Genomic DNA, 20544 nt, shown 5'->3' with positions numbered 1-20544 from the left:
TCGAAAGGTGTGAAGGCATGAAAAACCTTAGAACAAAACGCATTTTCCCGATGGGTAAAAAAGAAAAGTAATAATAATTCTTTTTTGTTAAACCTAAAATTATTTGTTTTGTTAGATGGAATTTTCGTTGATGATCGAAATTTATTTCGATGATTGATTAATTGCTACTCGAAAAGAAGTGAAGTGATTTCTTTCGATCCAGATTGGCTTCTTAATCGACAAATGCCACGATTTGACACACATGTGTGATGTCACTCACAAATATCCAATTAAATGTGATTTAATTCGCATGATTAGGCACAATCACTTTATGGAATACCTGCACGTGACGTAGTGTGGGTATCTTAATCCGGATTGGTTGTTGAAACGTGGAATTTGTTCACGTTAGTAACTGTTTTTTCTATTCTATTTCGAGTATGTCAAGTCCGTCAAGTATCAATTCTCTTAAGTGGCACGTTCCATATTTTTTCACAAACATTCTTTCAACAAATTCGATGTGCTATACGAGGTGATATATTTAATTAATTCACGTTAATCAACACTCAACACAATCAGCTAGCGCTGCCGTCATTCACATGTGTGGGTATCTGATCTTCTTCTAGTGCGGATAGTGCAAGTATCCAATTAATAACATAATAATTAATTGTCGCGATTTTTCCGCTTAGGTCTGGCAAAAATGAAATTTTTTTGATGTTTTTTTAGATATTTTAATTCTTTTTGAAAATTGCAGCTTTTAATTTTTCGTTTAAATTCTTTCTTTTTTTGTTCTTCTTTTTTCTTATACTCTTTTTTTTTTAATTATATTCTTTAATATCGTACTTTCGGATAAAATTAAAATCATAATAATTAAAACTATATTATAAAATACCTGATTTTCTTATAATTAAAAAGAGACACATTTGAAATTCAACATTTTTTATTACATGTTTATTTTAACATAGCACATACACACATAGTACAAAAATAAAGAAAAATGTACATTACGAATACGGAAGTCTGTTGTGTTACAAACCTCGGTGTTCTGTCCTCGGGTAAGGACTATTATATTACAGATGCTTAATTTATCAGTTCATTTTATAAATTACCTTGCTTCATAAATCTAACGGTCATTCCTGACTCTGACCCTTTTGACCGGAAGTAGGAATAGACTACAAATCCTATAGCCCCTAATGCGAATCCAAGTGCTAACATCCCAACAACAAGCCAAGTAAATTGACCTGTAATAAAACAAATTTCAAAATTAAAATTAGTGAACTAGTATGTTGAAATCTTATTATAATTTTTTCCCCCCATTCAAATCGAATTAGTCACAGGAAAAATTGTAACATATGAGTGTAATATCTTTCTTTTTTTCCTTCTTTTACATAATCTTTGTTTGAATTTTCTAATTGAGTGATGAATTTCTTATGTATGTTAGCTTCATAATTTTTAAAATTCATTAAAACTCTCAAGTAATTGAAAAAAATTGACTTAATAATTTAAAGAATTAAAGATAAACTTTGAAAGTTTAAAATTGAAAGCTTGATCGTTTCCAGGCGTTTGGGAGGTAGGGTAACTGCGCAAAGAGTTTCGAGGGCCCAGTTAAAATTCCTTAAAAAAAATAGTTCTTGTTTTTTGAAACCAAATTTCTTTAAACGAAATTGCAGAATTTTTTTAAAAAATATTCAAGATTTTTAGTATAAACCTCCACTAATAAAAGTACCGTTTTTAAAATTTCACAATCAAGGAGATCTCAAACATCAGAGTAAAGAGCAGGCAAAAAACACTATTGAAATCTGCCGAAGCACTAGTGAGGAACGCGAGAAGAAATGCACCAAAACCAGTTTGGTTAATTGAGGAAACTTGGAGGTGTTTAAAAAAATAGCTCTTAAGTTCCCTTCATTTCCTTTGGTAAGCAAGCAGATTTTAGAATTTTTAGACTAGTCATCTTCATTAAAAATAGATATATATATTGGTTTCGTGGAGAACTATATACTTGGAATATTTGAGTCAGAAACTCACCAGAATAACTAACAAACTAAGTCAGTAACTTATTATTAAGGCTAGATTAAGTCAGTAACTTAACGGTTAAGTATAAGTCTGTCTTATTATATTTCCAGTAGATCACCGAAGTTAAGTAAAGTCACTGAGCGGGTGGGTGATCACTTTGATCAGACAGTGAAAGGACCGAAGGTGTGCGGTATCAATCCTCGTTAAACTGTTCTGCCGTGAAGTGCTCTACCAAAGTGGGGTGAGCCATCCCCTCTTCAGAGGATCGAAATTGTGACGGCATATTTTTTTAATAATCTCCCTGGTTATTAGAGTTAAGCTGTAACAACAAATTGAATTTGGGTAATAAGTAAGATTATATACAGACGGTTACAGTTAAGTTAAACATTGATGGAACATAATTAAAAAAAAACTCACTTGATGTGTATCCGGCTGTGACTAATGACTTCTTGCCTGCTTTTGCCCAATCATCGACTTGATTCCTCTCTGAAGAAAATTTTTTTAAATTTATTTAAAAATATTCTTTAAAAAAACATATGAATACAAAAGTTTTATGAAACAATCACATTTTTGATATCTGCTTAGAAAAAAAAATGATGAAAACCTTATGCTAGTTTTTAATTAGTACCTGGCAAGTTAAAGTACCAAAATACACCAAATATTTTTAGTCTGTCTATGGAAAGAACTCCTCTCTCAAATTTGTCTGAAGCAGTTGCGGTGACTATGGTTACGAGGCTTAACTATTTATATAGGGGTATTGGATCAATATTTAAGACAAATTTTGGCTCGAATCAGAGGAAAGAGAAGCTCCCCTTTTTGAAATACGCTGTTCCTCGTTTCCATAGAAGCAGACGGTCTTGGAGTTTGTCTCCCCATAGATAAACTATACAGTATTCTTTAGACAAACTTTGTAAGTAGAGTAGACGTCTTAAGATTATGCGATATTCCAACTCTCTACGCACTTTCCCGTCTCCGTTACCAGGGTCTTGACATATCTTGTTTTCTCCTATGTCAAATTTTTATTGAAATGTATATTGCCGTGTGGGGAAAAGCAAGATTGGCCAAAACCATGGTAACGGAGAGTTGGAATCGCGTAACCTTGAAGCGCTTATTCTATTTACACATTTACACAGAGTATAATTTAGGTTACCAACCAACCAACCACCAACCATAATTTAGGTTAGTTGTTCTTCTCTAATTACTTTCGGAAATTGAAGTGATAGCTAAAACAGAAAAATTATTGAATGCAATTTTTTGCTTTAAATAGACCTTTGCTATCACTTTTTAATTCTTGCATTTTTTTTTTTTACAATTTATCATTAGTACCCAATGAGGACTTCATTAATATGTTTAAATTAATTTCAAGTTACATAGATTAACTTAAAAATTAAAGCAATAATTTTTATGAAGTTTTAAATATTTTTCAAACTTAAATCCAAGAAGAGATTTTAATCCTTTATTTACAGAATCAATTTGTTGTTGTTGACGTATGCCTGTTTAGGCAGAGGGAGGTTGTGATTGTTCTTGTTTTGAAGTGGCGCCATCTATGACCAAGAATTCGACTTCTGCCGCATCATACGTCATACCCGTTTATAGGGCGGACCCATTCATTCATCCATCGATTGTAATTTTGACCTGAATCAGAGAACGATCGATCTCCAATCCAGAGGTATTGATTTGTTATGGGAACATGGAGGACTTTTGCGACTCGACAGATTTAACGTGCATCAATCACTTTACAACACGGATCGGTCGGAGGGGTTCGAACCCACGAACTTTCGGACATGGGCCCAGCGCCCTACCGATCAATTAATTTTCCTGCTTAACGTTAATGAGAAAAATGGTAGCGAATTTACTTTTTAACTAAATCAGACTTCCCACGAGCAACTAGAATGATGGTTTGTACGTTTGTGACTGCCAAAACATATCATCCCCCCCCCCCACCGACTGCTTGTTAAAATTTGGAAACTTGCAAATGTTGGCCTGATTATCACTCAATACTATGATTCGAATCTAGGGACCGAGATTTACAATAAGTCAGCAGCAATTGAAAATTTTGTTCAGGGATTTAAGCATCTGTGGACTATTAATCTACTAGTTTTTAATGAGCCTGACGTTTCGCGAGCTGAAATTTGAATCACGGAGACGAATTAATTGGATTCAAGTCTCCTTGTGATATGTCTTTGGATGCAAGTAATCATATATCTGCCAATTTTTTATACTTCTTGCGAAATTATTTTTCCAAGTGGTCATATTAGGTTGGTTCTCGTGAAATGCCAGATATATAGGTAACTGCAGAGATAAAACTGCCGATCTTTTTTTCAAAAGCTGTTTATTTTATTAAAATATGCTCCATTTTCTTCCATGCACTTTTCCAACTGAGATTTTGATGCAATGCCCGTCTTAAAATAATTCGGATCTTTAAAATCTCTGATGTGGAATTTTCCAGACTGTTTTTATTTCAGTTTGTCTTCCTTTTGACTTCCATTTCTTGTTCAGAAATAAAACATCGTTCTGCGTCTTTTTGAAACAGCATTTTCAAATAATGCCGGATCCTGTACAATCGAGAAGGCCAATTTTTATTTTGCGGGATTAAATTTCAAATCTAACGACTCCTATTTTGTCATTATTATTATTGTCGTTGCATTAAATTAATATTAAAATATTCCGTTTGCCACACTGTAAAAAATAGATACTTAAATATCTCCAAACTTTCGTCGTTTTTGAACAAATCGTTTTCTGGTACAGGCTCCGAAAAAAACTTTTCTCCGAGCAAAAGGTGACGAAATAACTATCATCACTCTTACGAGCAAACGAATTTCGTCAAAATTGAAGTAATATTTCGTCATTCTATTTTTCATATTTCAATCGTAAGTACTATATAGATGGTGCACATAATAAGAACAGAAAATAAATTACACCCATGGCCGGAGCGAGATTTGAACCACGGATCCTCTTGGTACGAGGTCAGGTCATGCTCTTGACCACCACACAGCCGGTTAGCTTAAATCGTCACTTCATTTTCGATTGTATAGTTCTTGTTCTGGTTTATCATTCTTGTTAACAATCCCCCACAATGCACTACGACGAGGTTTCGAGTTGAGGAAACATTTTCGTCATATATTTGAGAGCTCCCATAAATCACGTAATTTCGTGACGAAATGATTCTCAAAATTAACGAAATACTGCTCAAGGATTTTTGAATCGTCTAGAGCGAGAAATTTATCTTTGAGAGTGCATGTCCTAAACGAATGGCATATTTTACAATTTTAATCTTTCTAAAAGAATGCTCACCTACAACAAGACTGAATGGAACAAATTTCGTTAAATGGCAGGTCATTTGCTTAAGTAATCGTTTAAATTTGAATGTCTGCCAGAACTTTTTTTAATTCTTGAACGATAGAAATTTTTGTAGGTCGGAGAGACCTCCTGTGACCTTTTATTTTGACGTTCCGGTTTATTGAAAGCAATCAAATCAATCTGAACTACAATCTACTGGGGAAGAAATAAAAATTCAATGCATCCTCGCTGAATATTTGGTGATGTGAGCGTCTTTAAGTTCACCCTTTTAACCACTGTTAGAAAATTTAAATTCTGTAGAAAGCTGTTTTCGTTTTTTTCTCTCCACAATTGCGATTTTATATACCTACCGGGGAAAAACCAATTGTTTAGAAAAATATGAAGATGGTAATGAAAATCATCACGAGTTATAAATCCCTTGTTAACGACATGAGTGCCTTGCCCTCTCTCCTTAGAGCATGGAAATGCATTTTGCCCTGATTTGCCTTTCTCGGTCACTTCAGTTCGTCGAGTTCTGTTTCCCACTTTTATTTATTCATAAATTTCTCATTCTTGGATACCGAGGTTTTTCTAGCTTTGTTCTTCATCCATATTTTAAATTATTTCCCCTTTAGCAGCTTTACGTTTTTTGGTTCAAATCACCTTTGTTTTCCTCATTCACGTCTGACATGTCTTGATAATGATGGCCTATTTTTAAGCGCTCGTAAATTATCGACCTTTATTACAGTCGTCATATTTTGGGAAGTACATGAAATTTTAAATCAAGTTAGAGAGGTTATTTAAAAAGCTTCTACTTACTTTCAAAGTGGTGGCAGGGTGCATTCTTGGTGGTTGGGACGCGTGGAGTTTTAAGTGTCATGGCGCTGAGAGAACATGCGCTGTCTGTCATGTAAGGACCCGATGCTGGACAGTAATTGAAAGACTTACATTTGTCTTTGAATTCTTCGGAACATGCTTTGGCACAATCTTCCAAAGAGATTTCTGACCTTTCATCCAAGATATCATCCACCAACACAAGACCCAAATCAAAATAATCAGCCGAATACTTGGCTACGATGGAAAAAAAAAGAATAAAGTTTTTAATGAAAGGTTAAATTAAGAAATGTAGCTGTAATAGTGTAAAAAGTATTCTCACTGCCCTTCAAACCCTTTCAAGCCCAGTTTTTTTTCTTTTTTTGATAAAAAAGACAAATTACGATATTAATAGATCAAATAAGGTATGATACTTTAACAAAATAAACTAAAAAAATTAAACATTTGGGTAATCAGGGAATAAATATCGGACACATGTGCCACACCTGGTTTTTGAAATCGGGGTACTTATGTCCCGGTTTAGCCGAAAGGGTTAATATATACAATTGGGGACAGAAATTTTTTTTTATCACATGCGGAAAAGTAGTGAAATATGGTTTTTCGTAAATATACGTTTCGTTTAAAGAAGGTGCTATTTTTGTGAGAAAAATTAAGCTGTATTATAGTAGTACTTGCAATATTCTAACTGTAATTTCAACTTTACTTGGACTAATATAACTGAAATTCCAATTTTTCTTGAATTAATGAAACGGAAATATTTGACATTAAACATTACACATTTAAGATTAATGTCATAGAATTTCCCATAAAGTTAAATTTTAATTTATCATGTAAATAATGAATGAGTCATATGAATGTTCACTTGGACTATGATAACTAAATTCCGATTTTATTTAAACTAATAATTGAAATTCCAATTTTATTAGGACTAATATAAATGATATTTATATTTTACTTGCAATATTATAACTGTAATTTCAATTTTACTTGGACTACAATAACTGAAATTTTAATTTTTACTTGAATTAATAAATCAGAAATATTCGGCATTAAACATTGTAAATTTATGATTAATGTCATGGAATTTCCCGTAAAGTTTAGTTTTTATGAATAGTTCCATTTTACTACGAAGACACATTATGTAATCTCTCCAATTCATTTAATCATTTCTCCTTGGCGTGTACTTCATAACCTTTAATCAGTTAAGATTGAAGGCCAAGTAGTCAATTTTGTGTGACGCATCAGAGAAAGTGTATACTCACCGGCGTAATGGATACATGTTGATTTCTTGTTGGTAATTACTTCTCCCGGGTTAAGGTCTAAAACGTGTTTGGAATGTAAGACACATGTCTTCATGCTTTGGCAGTACTCGAATCCTCTGCATGTTATATCTTTGGCTGTGCGACACTTCTTGGCGCATTCCTCTACAGTTTTCACTTTTTCGAAGACATCTGCTCCAGGAATTAGAGACAACCTTCCGGGATAAGCGGTGTAGTAGTCTAAATATTTCACTAAAAATGGGAAGAGGATGAAGTATTAATTTAATTTCATCTAAATTTTTGACATTTAGCGAAGAGGTACAAAAAATTGCCAAAAAAAAACATGCTTTTGCTACTCAGTAACTTGGCTAAATAAACTTGGTCAAATTAAAAGATAACTTCTTGATTATTCTTTTATTTTTGTCGATTTTTTATTAGTTTTTTTTTTAATTTTCTGAGTTATTTTTTAATAATTCTGTTAAACATGGACACAAAAATATTCGAATGTAATTAATTAAGTTTGTGGTAAGTGATAAGTTAAACTAGGTTCACTTTTGGAGATCAGCTTGATTAGACACAGTTCTCCGTGAAAAATAAGTACATTTTCTCCATTAATTTTGCTTTTTAGCACACAACTAATTTTTTTAAATTTGAATTCAAACCTATTACTAAAAGTAATTGAGCATCATTGACTTCAATAATAGTTATTTTTGACAAATTTTTACGCGCTCTGAAACTAATTAGTATCTTTTTTTGCATTAATTTTTCATTTCAGTATGTTACAGCACTTATTTGGCTTCTTATTTTATTACAAATAGAAACTTTTACCAAAATTAATTAACACTGGCATAAATAATAAATTTGCAATTTTTTTTACGTCTGTCTTTAACGGATTTGCACCATTCCTCCATTAATTTTGGTTTTCAGTACAAAACTTATTTTTTTATTTCAATTACCGTTGATTTTAAATTATTTAGCTTTATAGCAACAAGTTTTCAAAACGTAACTATAAACAACACAAACACTTAATTTCAGGTAATCTTAGGAATACTAATTTGGTCGTGTAGTCCGCCTATGCTACAAAGATCACGGTAATCATTCAGATAACCTGGCATAACGGATATAAAAATATTTAAGTATTTCCACTAAAAAACTTTTTAATTGGATCTATAAGCTAGCAAACATCATTGATATTATCCTTGAATCATTTGACAAAACTGAATCATTTATAGCTTTACTTTAAAACAATGACTTCCACTAAACCAATGAGAAAATTTTATTTCTTTAATGCCCCCAATGAATTTATCTCTTTAATGTCCCTAATGAAAAGATCTAAAATTAGGCTTCGTAATTTGTTTACAGTTGTACTCATTTAGCTTCATTTAGAACGTTTATTTTTAGAGCCTATACGGTTCTTATGCAATCCGATATGCACACACAAAATCTTTATTTTATTTTACTATATGTATATAAGATCTTATTCGTATGGGTATAAAATCTCTATTTTATTCTATGTGTTTAAGTCTAACTCTCTAAATGTTTTTTTAATATAAATGCACTTACTTGAGTAAACATAGCAGTTTTTGTCATCCACCGTGTCATCTGGGTTATTTTTCCTGTCCACTACCAGAACTGAACTGAGTGAACACTGTTTGTTGTCCGAATCGGGACAGTAGGAGAAACTGGAGCAAGCGACGTCTTCAGTGTTTTTACAGGCTAGGTAACAGTCGTTCAAATTGTCAATGTAGGATAAGACTTCTGTGCTTTCATCACCTGGATCCATCTTTGCAAAGCTTATGGCAAGATTGTATGGTTTATCTTGGCCAGAAATACCTGAAAAAATTGAATTGATGTTTATTGTTGTTGTTGTCGTCCGCCATTGAGGCAAAAGGGGTGCGATTGTTCTTTTTTTTCTAGTGGAGCCATCTATGGGTCGACCCATTTACACATCCATTCATTCGTCTACAGATCATAATTTTGACCTGAACCAGAGAGCGATCAATCTTCAATTCAATACCCCCAGAGGTATAATTTGTTATGAGAACATGGAGAACTTTGTGACTCGACAAATTTAACGTGCACCAGTCACCATTTACTACAAGGGTAGTCTTCAACCAGCTAGATTCGAATAATGCATAAACAATGCAAAAAAATAATTAAATTTAAAATGTTTTATTTATTGAAATAATTTTATCATTAAATAAAAAGATAGTTTAAGATCATTTTTTCTGCTTGTATATGTTTACAAATCAATTGTTTATTTCAAATTGGATTTATCCATGTTGGTATGAATATTTAATTTAAATGAGGAATTACCCGAAATTAAATGAAATTGAATGCTACTAACCTCTTTTGCTGATTTATGTTAGATAAGTATTTTATTATTTGAGTCCAACGAATTTTATTTCATGAGCACAATATGAAGAAATAAACCATAAAAATTATCCTACAATACGTTAAAAAACTATAAAAACTTATAATTTCTTATTTATTAATTAAAAATAACAAAAAAGTTTATTAAGTTTAACTAACTTAGTTTTTGAAAAAATATTTTAATGGATTAATGATTTTGGAAACAATTTTATCATTAAATAAAACATTAGATTAATATATTTTTTCTGATTGTATGCCTTTAGAAATTAATTGTCTATATGTTAAAATGTAATTAGATTTATACATATTGATATAAGTATTTAACTTAAACTATTATTATTATTGCAATTATTATCATAATTATTATAATTATCGTTATAATTATTATAATTATTACTATTATAATTAATATAATAATAATTATTATAATTAATATTATAATTATTATAATTATTATTATAATAATTAATATTATAATTAATATTATAAGTATTATTATAATTATTATTAGAAATAATCGGAGTGTGGTTATTAAAAAAAAATTATAGGTAAATGAAGACAGGAACTGACAGATAAAAACTATGCGGACTACCGGTGATTATGCGGACAATCTTAAATTGTACAGCTTTCTGCATTTTCCACTTCATGTTGCACAATATGTCATGAATAGCTTTAGTTTAATAAGCTTACCTGTGTAAGGACCATCTCCAATTACAATATCAGATACTGGAACAGTTATCTGAAATTAAAAGACCAACTTAATATATTTCTCCGTAAGTTAGGAAAAGAATTAACGCTAAAAACAAAAAGCGACATCAACATTCTAAAATTATTTATTACTTTGTTTAACTTTCAAACAATTTTAAAATCATTTAAAAGTTTAAAAAAATTAAACCTACTTTAATGTTCCAACAAGAATCTGATGTTCCATTTCGACTTTCGTTTTTTATATATACAAGCAATGTAAGCAAGCTTTAAAATATGTAAAATAATAAATCCTTATTCGTTTATTTTAAATTCACGTTATAATATATTCAGTGTGATGAAAAAAATATTTCTGATCTTTTGATTTAATGATTGGATTTTTACATACTAGGACTCGATATTAATGCTAGAAGGACCTTACCTAAAAATTCGAATTATTTGGTGAGGATGATATTTCGGTGGATTTGGATTTCAGACCCTTAAAATGTCGGCGTAACCGCAATCTAGAAAATAGGGTTCTTATGTTTTAGGCATGAAGAGCTGATGAAAGTTTGCGATTTCATTGTATGTAAATTTCACTTTTTGCGTATTAATAAGCCACAACTCTGGAACTATGAATCAAAAATGTTTTTTCTTAAAATCAGTTTTAAAACTTGCTTACTTGAAAATAATTCCAATTAAAAAAAATTATTTTGAACCTGATTGAAAAATTATTTTGAATCTACTTGAAAAAAAGTGACGGAACGAAAATAGCCTTCGAGAAGAGCTTTTTTTTGTAACTAATCCTCATTCGCCTCCCATGAAAGGGAAATACGCGAAAAACTTCCACGGCTAGACCAATGGTTAGTCATTTTATTTTACTTTATAACCAACTTTGAACAGTTGACACAATTCTGAATTAACGACTATGAATGCTGTAATGTGTGGCACAAATAAATAGTCCAGGTTGGAAACTATTATTTATTCAAACTCTTCGTTTCCACAACACAAACAAATACACACACACATATTCAACACATGAAATAATATATAAAAATCTCGAGCGAGAGAACGTTCAAAAGTCCGTGTTCTCATTTCAACTTCTTCGAACCAACTCCACATCTCCTCTCCCAAAAATGGCCCCCACTCGCCAAGATAGGCGCGCTTAATTCCATAAGTGTTATAATTTATTTCTGTCTCTGTTTACTAAAATGAAGAGTTAATAATCTTACGGAATTGAAATCTTACAATGCTCACCTCCATAGCCTTGTAATTTTGAACACAACCTAGAAAACAAACAAAACTCCTGGATCAAGAAGTGGGACTAACTAGCCTTTATAGGAGACTTTTTGATGGAACCAACCCGCACTTGTGTTAAATGGAGAGGAAAACCACGAAAACCTTTATCCCGATGGCAGGAGGATTCATACCCATGATCTGCTCACCACTGACGATAGTTTCGATAATTTACTGTGCGATCGCACTGTGGTCGGTTCGAGACGGGAGAAGAATTGGTATTAACTAGCCACCACTTTGATTCGCACCTGGGTCCTCTCATTGAGAGGCGAACATTCTATCTCTGAAGCCACCAAGGCTCGACGGTAAATCATTTAATTTTATAGCCGTCGTTGATCAGCCGATCAAATTATTGGGTTTACCAACGTTCAAATCCGTAGACTTGTAATACTGAATCCAGTCCAAAAGACATGCTTACTCCTAGATCAAGTGTTGAAAAATGTGTCTTAGTGGAGGATTTTTTGATGGAACTAATCCACATTCATGCTACATGGTGAGGAAAATTACAAAAACCTCCCACGGTTAGTTTGGCGGCAAGGGGACTCTAACCCATGTTTCGTCTACCACTGAAGATATTTCACGTCAGCACTGTGATCGGTGCGAGCCAGGTGCGGAATTCGTATCGATCAGCCATTGCTGGAATTCGAATCCGGGTCTCTTCATTGTAAGACGGACTCTCCATCTCTGAGCCATTACGTCCCATTAGTGATACTTACTCAATAATAATTATTAGTAATGAATACTTACGAAGGATCGCATATTGTCGTCTAATGGCACACTAACATTCACAAGATTATCCAGGACAGTCTTCTCTAAAGATTGGAGAGCATCTTTTAGGTATGCTTCCTTATTGTTCGAGTCCCGCTCAGCTCCTAAAAGTATAAAGAAATGAAAGGAATTACATAATCTAATATTATGATTCGTTATTTTTTTACCTAGCTTACTCACTAAAAAAGTCGTAAAGATAATTCAGGGATAGAATTTTTAAAAATATACGCTTATAAAAATATCAAGATTCAAGCAGTATCTATTGCCCCAAAATAGTAAGTGCGCCAAAAACATCGATAAAGTGAGCCAAAGGGTGAGTTTGGCGAAGTTCCCTCTTGTTGTAGGGGTTGCACCCATTTAGGAGGCAGTAGAAGTTTTGCCTAGCTGTTGGAAGGTGACTAGATTTAGATATGACGCCCTGGTGAGTAATCCTAGCTTCTTTCCCCCTTTTGGATTACTTAATGTTATGGTATCAATATGTAATCAAGAATATTTTAAATCATTAAATTCTTAATTTAACGTTAATATGTGTATTAGATTTTTAACTCAAATTAACCTGATACATACTAAAGTGATATCAATAGTTGTATCATTATTAAAAGCTACCTATGCAGAAAAATTTTATGGAAATTGGGTAAAGGAGCTCCAATAACTACCGCTAAACGGCGCTTTTCCTTTTAGTTTGGCCTCGTTGATCCCCAGACTTGACTGTAGGGATACATTAATAAGCTCAGTTCACCGTACTATCTGCCTCCCAACTTAAAGGTAGCATGTCATGCCATGGACGTAATATTGCTTTAAACATGCCAGTTCACGTTTCCATACGGTAACGGACAATGGTGGCCACAATATCATATCGAACATGTTTTGTCGTCAGGATATTGTTATACTTTGAAGATTCTTGTAAACTGACTGCATTTTTGATTTGTGCTATTCTTCATCAAATTTTGTTGATTTTTTTTGTCAACGTTGCAATTTAATTGTAAGTTGAATTTTGAAGTTTTAAAAGATAGCACGACTGGGTTGTCAATTGGTCTCTCGGCCCTACATGCCTTGTGGTACCAGATTTCTTTCCTCTTAAGGGTAAGTATGTAGAATATGTAGAGCATGCAGCGGATGATTTAATGATTTTAGATTATAAAATCCCACACTCAAAGTAGGATGGAGGAATGAAATAAACTGTATGTCTATTGTGAAAGCTGTAAAAATTTCCTAAAGAAATTTTGAAGTTTAGTGACGAAAGTTGCCAACAGATGGTTAAATAATGAATTGAAAAAATATATAAATGCCATGGGACAGAGATATTCCAATACAAACACACGTTGTTCAAAGGAATACCTGGTTTAAGCCTCCTACTAGTGTACGTAAACCTCCTTTTACGAACTATTCGATCAGTTCACCAATGGCTTGCAGCGCCGTCTGTCTGCAAGCTTAATAACTAAATTCAAAAACGTAAAGCTTCTACAGCTTTCTTAATAAAAATACCGTTTGTTTCATTCCACTCTATCCCTTTGTTACCGAGAATTTAATTTTCAACTCAGTTTAGTCCTCTGCTGGAATGTGTTTAAAGGTTTCGTTTTTTATTTGACTCCCCTTTATGAAATATTACTTTCTTTAAAAATAAATTCAAATTTTTTTAGGCAAGAAAATGTGATGAATATAGCTTTCATACTCAGCCATTCCTGACAGGTTCCACCAAAATCAAATGAGTCGCCTCCGTCATCGGGTTCCAGGATATCTTTGAATTTCAAGAAACATGCTTGGTTGCACCAAAAGAAACCACTATATGAAAATATGAAACATTATTTAAATAGGCAGACATAATTGTATAACCACTGCACATAAATGCAAGTTGCACATTTTTATGAACAGCATTATCATGGCAAGCAGCTATTATGCATTGACTTAAGTGCAATATTTTTTAAAAACAATATTATCATGACAGAAAAAGACTACTATCATGTATAAATTAATTGTTGCATTTTTATGAACAATATTATCATCACAGTAAATGACTGTTATCATGTATACATAAAATTAATTGTTGTAGTTTATGAAGAATATTATCATGACAGTAAAAGCGTACTTTATGTATGTATGTCGTGTATACCTATTGTATACATGACATATATAATTGTTGAATTTTTCTGAACAATAATTATCATGACAGTAAAAGACAGTTATTATGACATAAAACTAATCGGTGCATTTTAATAAACAATATTATTATGATAGTAAAAGACTGTTATCATGTATACATAGAATATATTTTTGTATTTTTATGAACAATATTATCATGACAGTAGAAGACTACTATCCTGTATGAATAGAAATAAATATTGTATTTCATATACAATATTATCACAGTAAAAGACTTCTATCCTGTATGCATAGAATTGTTCCATTTTTATGAATATTAAAATGATAATAAGACTAATCACTTATATGTAGAAATAATTGCATTCTATTAATATATTGTCATAACAGTAAAAGACTTCTATCATGTGTACATATGATAGAAGTTGATGTACATTGAATAAAGTATAATGATTACAATGCAAGACTGCTGCCATACATTGAATTAAGTGTGTTGCTCTCATAATAATATTGTTCATAAAAATGAATTCAGTCCAATAAAGGAGGGTCAGGGTAATTTGCGTTCCACTCTTTTTTTCTTTTCTTTTTTTAAATTAAATATTGCCGAATTAATAAAAATATTAATTAGTTTGCTTACAATATTAATTAGTTCACTGTTTATTAGTTATTAGCATTAATTGAACTATTAATTCGTAAAATATTAATTAGTTGCAATTTTTGTCTATGTTTATTTTTTCGAAAAATGTATCGTAGTGTTTTCCTTTAAAGTCACAGTAATCTATAGAATACGATCCAAATCTTTTGTTTTACTGATGTTTGGTTATTTATTAACAAAATATTCAAAGTAGAAGTAGAAAAGTTGTGCACTTACTAGCAGAACATTCCTTCTTCTACGCAAGCAAATGCACATTTTTCTGCGGTGTCAGCAGCAGGTGCAACCTTAAGTTTCGGATCAGTTGTTGTAACATCTCCCTCACGTTCCAACCAAAATTGTTCTATAAAATAAATTTATGAAAATCCACTAAACAATTTTGACTCGTAATGACACTAAAAATACAATACACACATACAAGGACTGGCAGGGACGACAGAAAGGGGGGTCAGTGGGGGCTTTAGCCCCCTCACATTTAATAATTGAAAGGATACAGATTTTTGTTGCTCAATATTTGTGTAATTGAATTTACAATTAATAAAAAATAGAAAAAAATTGTGTCTGAATTCTAAATAAAATGTCTATCAAGCTTCAACATTTCCTTGATGAAAATATTCCCTTTCTATCAAGCTTCAATATTTCCTTGATGAAAATCAAATACCTCTTACTCATTCCCCCTCAGAGGAAATATACGTACCTCTTGCTGACCGAGAGAAAAATTCTTTGTTTTAAATATCACTGCAAACAAAATATTAAAAAAAACAGTGAAACAGAATTAAAAAAAAACGTTAAATGAGACTAACAATAATAAATGAGACAAATTGAATATTTTGACCTTTAACACTGAAAAAGACACCGATGTTTCATGCTGTATTTCAGTGGTGCGCAAACTTTTTTCGACTGCGACCCCTTTTGCAGAGAGAAAATTTTTGGCGACCCCTAGAGATAAATGTTCACAAATACGATGTATATTTCGTGCATTTCTTTCGTTTCATCGAATAAAAACATCATCATATTTGACTCATATTAATTTTATTTATAATGTTAAGAAAATACTTTTTGTATAACACAAAAATCAGTAATTGCCCTTTAATGAGATGTATGTGGCTGCAAGTTTCTAATTATCTCATCGATGTTTGGATGTATGTTGCTAATTGCAATTCGCATATCATCTTCAGGGTTTAAACGCGAGCGGTATTTAGTTTTTATTGAAACTAGTTTGCTAAATCCAGTTTCACATAAATACGTTGATGCAAATTGTATTAACACTCTGATGGCATTCTTGCATAAAACGGGATATTGCTTTTCCACGAATAGCCAGATGGAGAATACATTACGCATTACTGTCAAAGAAAGAGTGGACAGCATGAAATAGCAATTAAACAGTGAGTGACGGGGCTTCTATCTTTATATGTACACTGTATAGTATGCAGCATGCAGGGACAATGCATTTCATAAAAATTTGGCGACCCCCAAAAAACTTCTGGCGACCCCCACAGTAACACTGAAAAAGACACCGATGTTTCATGCTGTATGTCATAACCATAAATCATTAAAATGCTAAATATAATATTTTTTACTTAGTTGAACCTACATTAGTACACAATAATAAAAAAAGTATGAAAATATATTTTTGAAAAATTCTGCGTCAAAGTGTTGACAATTCTTTTATTGATGCCGATTCTTCATTAGTTTCAATAATTTTCTGCATTCTTTCTTAATTCAGTTAAACATGGACACAAAAATACTCAAATGTAATAAATTAAGAAAACGGAAATGGAATTAAAATAGAAAAAAAGTATGAAAAATGTGTTTAATGAACATTTTGCGCCACATTGTTAAACAGTTATTCACAGAAAAGCTTCCACATGAATGAACGCAGGCTCTCAACTCATGAATTCCTGTTCTGCATTCATGTTCTTTTTTCAATTGACTTTTCTATTCCAATAAGGTAAAAAAAAAAGGTTTTAGAGTTAATGAGGTAATAAATATAAATAGAATTAAGGAAAAAAATAGAATTAAGAAAAAAAATAGAAATAGAAATGGAAAAATAATTAAGAAAATAGAAAAATAATTAAAAAATAGAAATAGAAACGGGATTAAAATAGAAAAATATGTTTAATGAACATTCTTCTACAATGGATTTACAGTTATTCGCAGAAAAGCTTCCACATGAATGCATGCAGGCTCTCAACTCATGAATTTCTGTTCTGCATTCATGTTCTTTTAATGTTTTTTCAATTGTCTTTTCTATTCCAATAAGGTAAAAAAAAGGTTTTAGAGTTAATGAGGTAATAAATATAAATAGAATTAAGAAAAAAATAGAATTAAAAAAAAAATAGAAATAGAAAAATAATTAAGAAAATAGAAATAGAAAAATAATTAAAAAATAGAAATAGAAACGGAATTAAAATAGAAAAATATGTTTAATGAACATTCTTCTACAATGGATTTACAGTTATTCGCAGAAAAGCTTCCACATGAATGCATGCAAGCTCTCAACTCATGAATTTCTGTTCTGCATTCATGTTCTTTTAATGTTTTTTCAATTGACTTTTCTATTCCAATAAGGTAAAAAAAAGGTTTTAGAGTTAATGAAGTAATAAATATAAATATAATTAAGAAAAAAAGTCGAAATTTTACAATAGAAATAGAAAAATAATTAAGAAAATAGAAATAGAAACGGAATTAAAGTAGAAAAATAAGTTTAATGAACCTTCTTCCACAATGGATTTACAGTTATTCGCAGAAAAGCTTCCATATAAATGCATGCAGGCTCTTAACTCATGAAATTCTGTTCTGCATTTATGTTCTTTTTATTTTATTTCAAATGACTTTTTCATTTTAATAAGGTAAAAAAATGGTTTTAGAGTTATGCACAATTTATAAAATATGATTTTTTAATTGCATATCTTTTCAAAAACTATAGACTTCAGTGAGCCATATTTTTCAACATCATATAAGATAAGTATGGTCCTTTGCTGTGGTGACTGGTTTAGAGAAAATATTTATTTGAAAGGGTAAAATCTGGTGACTGAGATCAGACTTATGACTACTTAGAATTGAGAAAAATATGACTTACTTAGCGCAGGTGGTCTATCTAGCATCAAACCAGTCACGTAAACGCCAGTTGTCGTGTAATCAGCCTAGGAAAAAAAATAGATATTTAGTAAATAATCAAGAAAGTAGGAGCAATATTATCTTATATTGTTAAATATATCGAGTAATAATCTCATAATTAAAAGTTTTATCGAATGAAATATAAGGTAGAACTCCTGTCTAATTGCAGCTATTGTGTTCCTAAGATATTGTGTTCCTAAGGGAACACAATATCTGCTCGTTACAACCGGGTGTAAGAAAAAACGGGATCATAAAAAATCACAAAAGTTCATATCAACTAACTAAATTGAAAATACAGTATTTACTTTGTTATTTATTTATTTTTTTATTGTACAAAAATCGTTAATTTTCCTTGAAGTGTCTTATTTTTTCTTTAGTGTGTAACTGTCCTTCGTGTACTAGTCATGGTCCAAAAAGACATCGTCGACGTCGTTATAGATTAACTGAGTTGGAGATGTGGAATTCAGGTAAAAATTTTATGAATCGCAGAAATAGTGCTCGTTAAAACAAGGATTCGCTCATTAAAAGTGACTTGACATTGTACCAACCAAGTATATCCGATTTCTTCGCTACGTCTGGGTTCTGGTTAAATTACGGCTCATTATTAATGATTTAAACTGCATAGGAAAAAGAATTTCTGTTTATCGGATTTCAGTCAATAAAATCTAGCCACTGTAAGCACTTAAATAAATTTAGGAAAAAAATCAGGGCAGGGATGCCTAAGGACAAACAAGCACTAGTTCTTCATTTCCAAGTCGCCTTCCAAAAATGGAGGTGAAATGTAATAGAGAGCGCAAATCACGATTATTTTCGTCCTCATAAGAAAGCCACGTTACTACAGGGCAAATTGAAAGATAATATTTTCTTAACCTTTCGTTTCTCCTTGTTATTTCAATGGAAGAAAATTGATGCTTGAATTTTACAATAAAAATCTTAAAATATTGCGGCTTATTAGTTTGCACAGACAAGTTTGTTAAAAGAAGACCTACTTTTCGCATAAAAGTTACTTTTTCATTTTTTGAAATTAAAATTGCTTTATTTCTTATATAAATAAACATTTAGAATGTTCTTTCCCTTAAAACATTATATTATTTCCGATTAATTCATTTTATTCATTCTAATATTCAAATTTATAATTTTATTCCATCTTCAAGCAAATATAAACTAATAAGAATGCAACTTAACCATAAAGTAATGATTATATACAATTATTCATTATTAATATATTCTTGTAATAAAATGTAGACGGCAAAGTTTTGGCGACATTGTTGTTTTGTTCAATCTTCGTTTACTTACGCTTAGGACTGGGCTATAAATCGATGTATCGAGACATATCGATTTAACGCATATATCGGCAAGACGATACAGCGACTTTCATTCAAGGCGATGCATCAGAAATCTGATTTAAGCCGTCGAGTAAACACAACGAGCGCAAAACGATATAGCGATACAAGACACGCAAGGTTATAAGATAACGATATAGCGATATAAGACTCTTCTCTTACGTTCCGATGTCGACTCGCGCTGTGGAAGACGATGTTCGTTTCGTTGTGTTGAAATGGCCTTGATTGGTGAGCTGTAGAATCAGAGTTTTGAGAGCACATATCGTTATATCGCATGTTATTCCTTTTCGCACCTCTTAGCTTTTTTTTTCTTTGTCGCGACTTTTCTTGTAGATTATTTTCAGTGGAACTAACTTCGTGATCGCCGATATTACCTTGTACTGAAGGCAATCTATTATTGAAAAGAATATATAAAGAAGAGTTTCTTCATTAACTAGATAAGTTTTTTTTTTTAAAAAACTTCTTTTTATTTTTAAATGTGAAAATTATCGACAATCTAATTTAGGCGCCCATAAAGAATTGAATTTGTTAGGTTATTTTTTTACTTTCTTTTAATTTATTAAGAACTTTTCGCATGAAACTTCTAATAATTTAATGAGTTTTTATTACTGATTTTAATTTTATAAATCTTGTTGTTTTTATTTTTAGAAATAAAGTTAAAACAAAATTTATTTTTGTCATTTGGATTTGGAGATAAGTCAATCAACTTGAATTTGAAAGGTTTGCGTATTTTATTCATTTTTTTAAATCGTTTAGCACTTCGTTTTATTAGAGAGTATAATAATTTTTTTTAAAAAATATTCTTTTCATATTATTTGTTAATTAGCTAAATATATTATCGAATATCACA

The 20544-nt window shown here is 31.4% G+C and overlaps 1 protein-coding gene across 1 annotated transcript in view; it reads right to left on the bottom strand.

Annotated features, from left to right (window-relative positions):
* Nucleotides 1–898: 898 nt before the first annotated feature.
* The window catches only part of LOC107451555 (uncharacterized), a gene marked incomplete in the record, with an annotated part of 51563 nt that continues 31917 nt past the window's right edge, over nt 899–20544 (bottom strand). Inside the window, 10 exon segments of the mRNA XM_071186153.1 lie at nt 899–1217; nt 2407–2475; nt 6088–6339; nt 7365–7613; nt 8925–9194; nt 10425–10473; nt 12462–12586; nt 14155–14264; nt 15451–15574; nt 18314–18376. Of these exon segments, the coding sequence (XP_071042254.1) occupies nt 1075–1217; nt 2407–2475; nt 6088–6339; nt 7365–7613; nt 8925–9194; nt 10425–10473; nt 12462–12586; nt 14155–14264; nt 15451–15574; nt 18314–18376 (1454 nt within the window).

The sequence above is a fragment of the Parasteatoda tepidariorum genome, chromosome 10 (genome assembly GCF_043381705.1).
Source record: "Parasteatoda tepidariorum isolate YZ-2023 chromosome 10, CAS_Ptep_4.0, whole genome shotgun sequence".
NCBI classification, from domain to species: Eukaryota; Metazoa; Arthropoda; class Arachnida; order Araneae; family Theridiidae; genus Parasteatoda; species Parasteatoda tepidariorum.
This window is presented reverse-complemented; position numbering and strand designations above follow the sequence as displayed.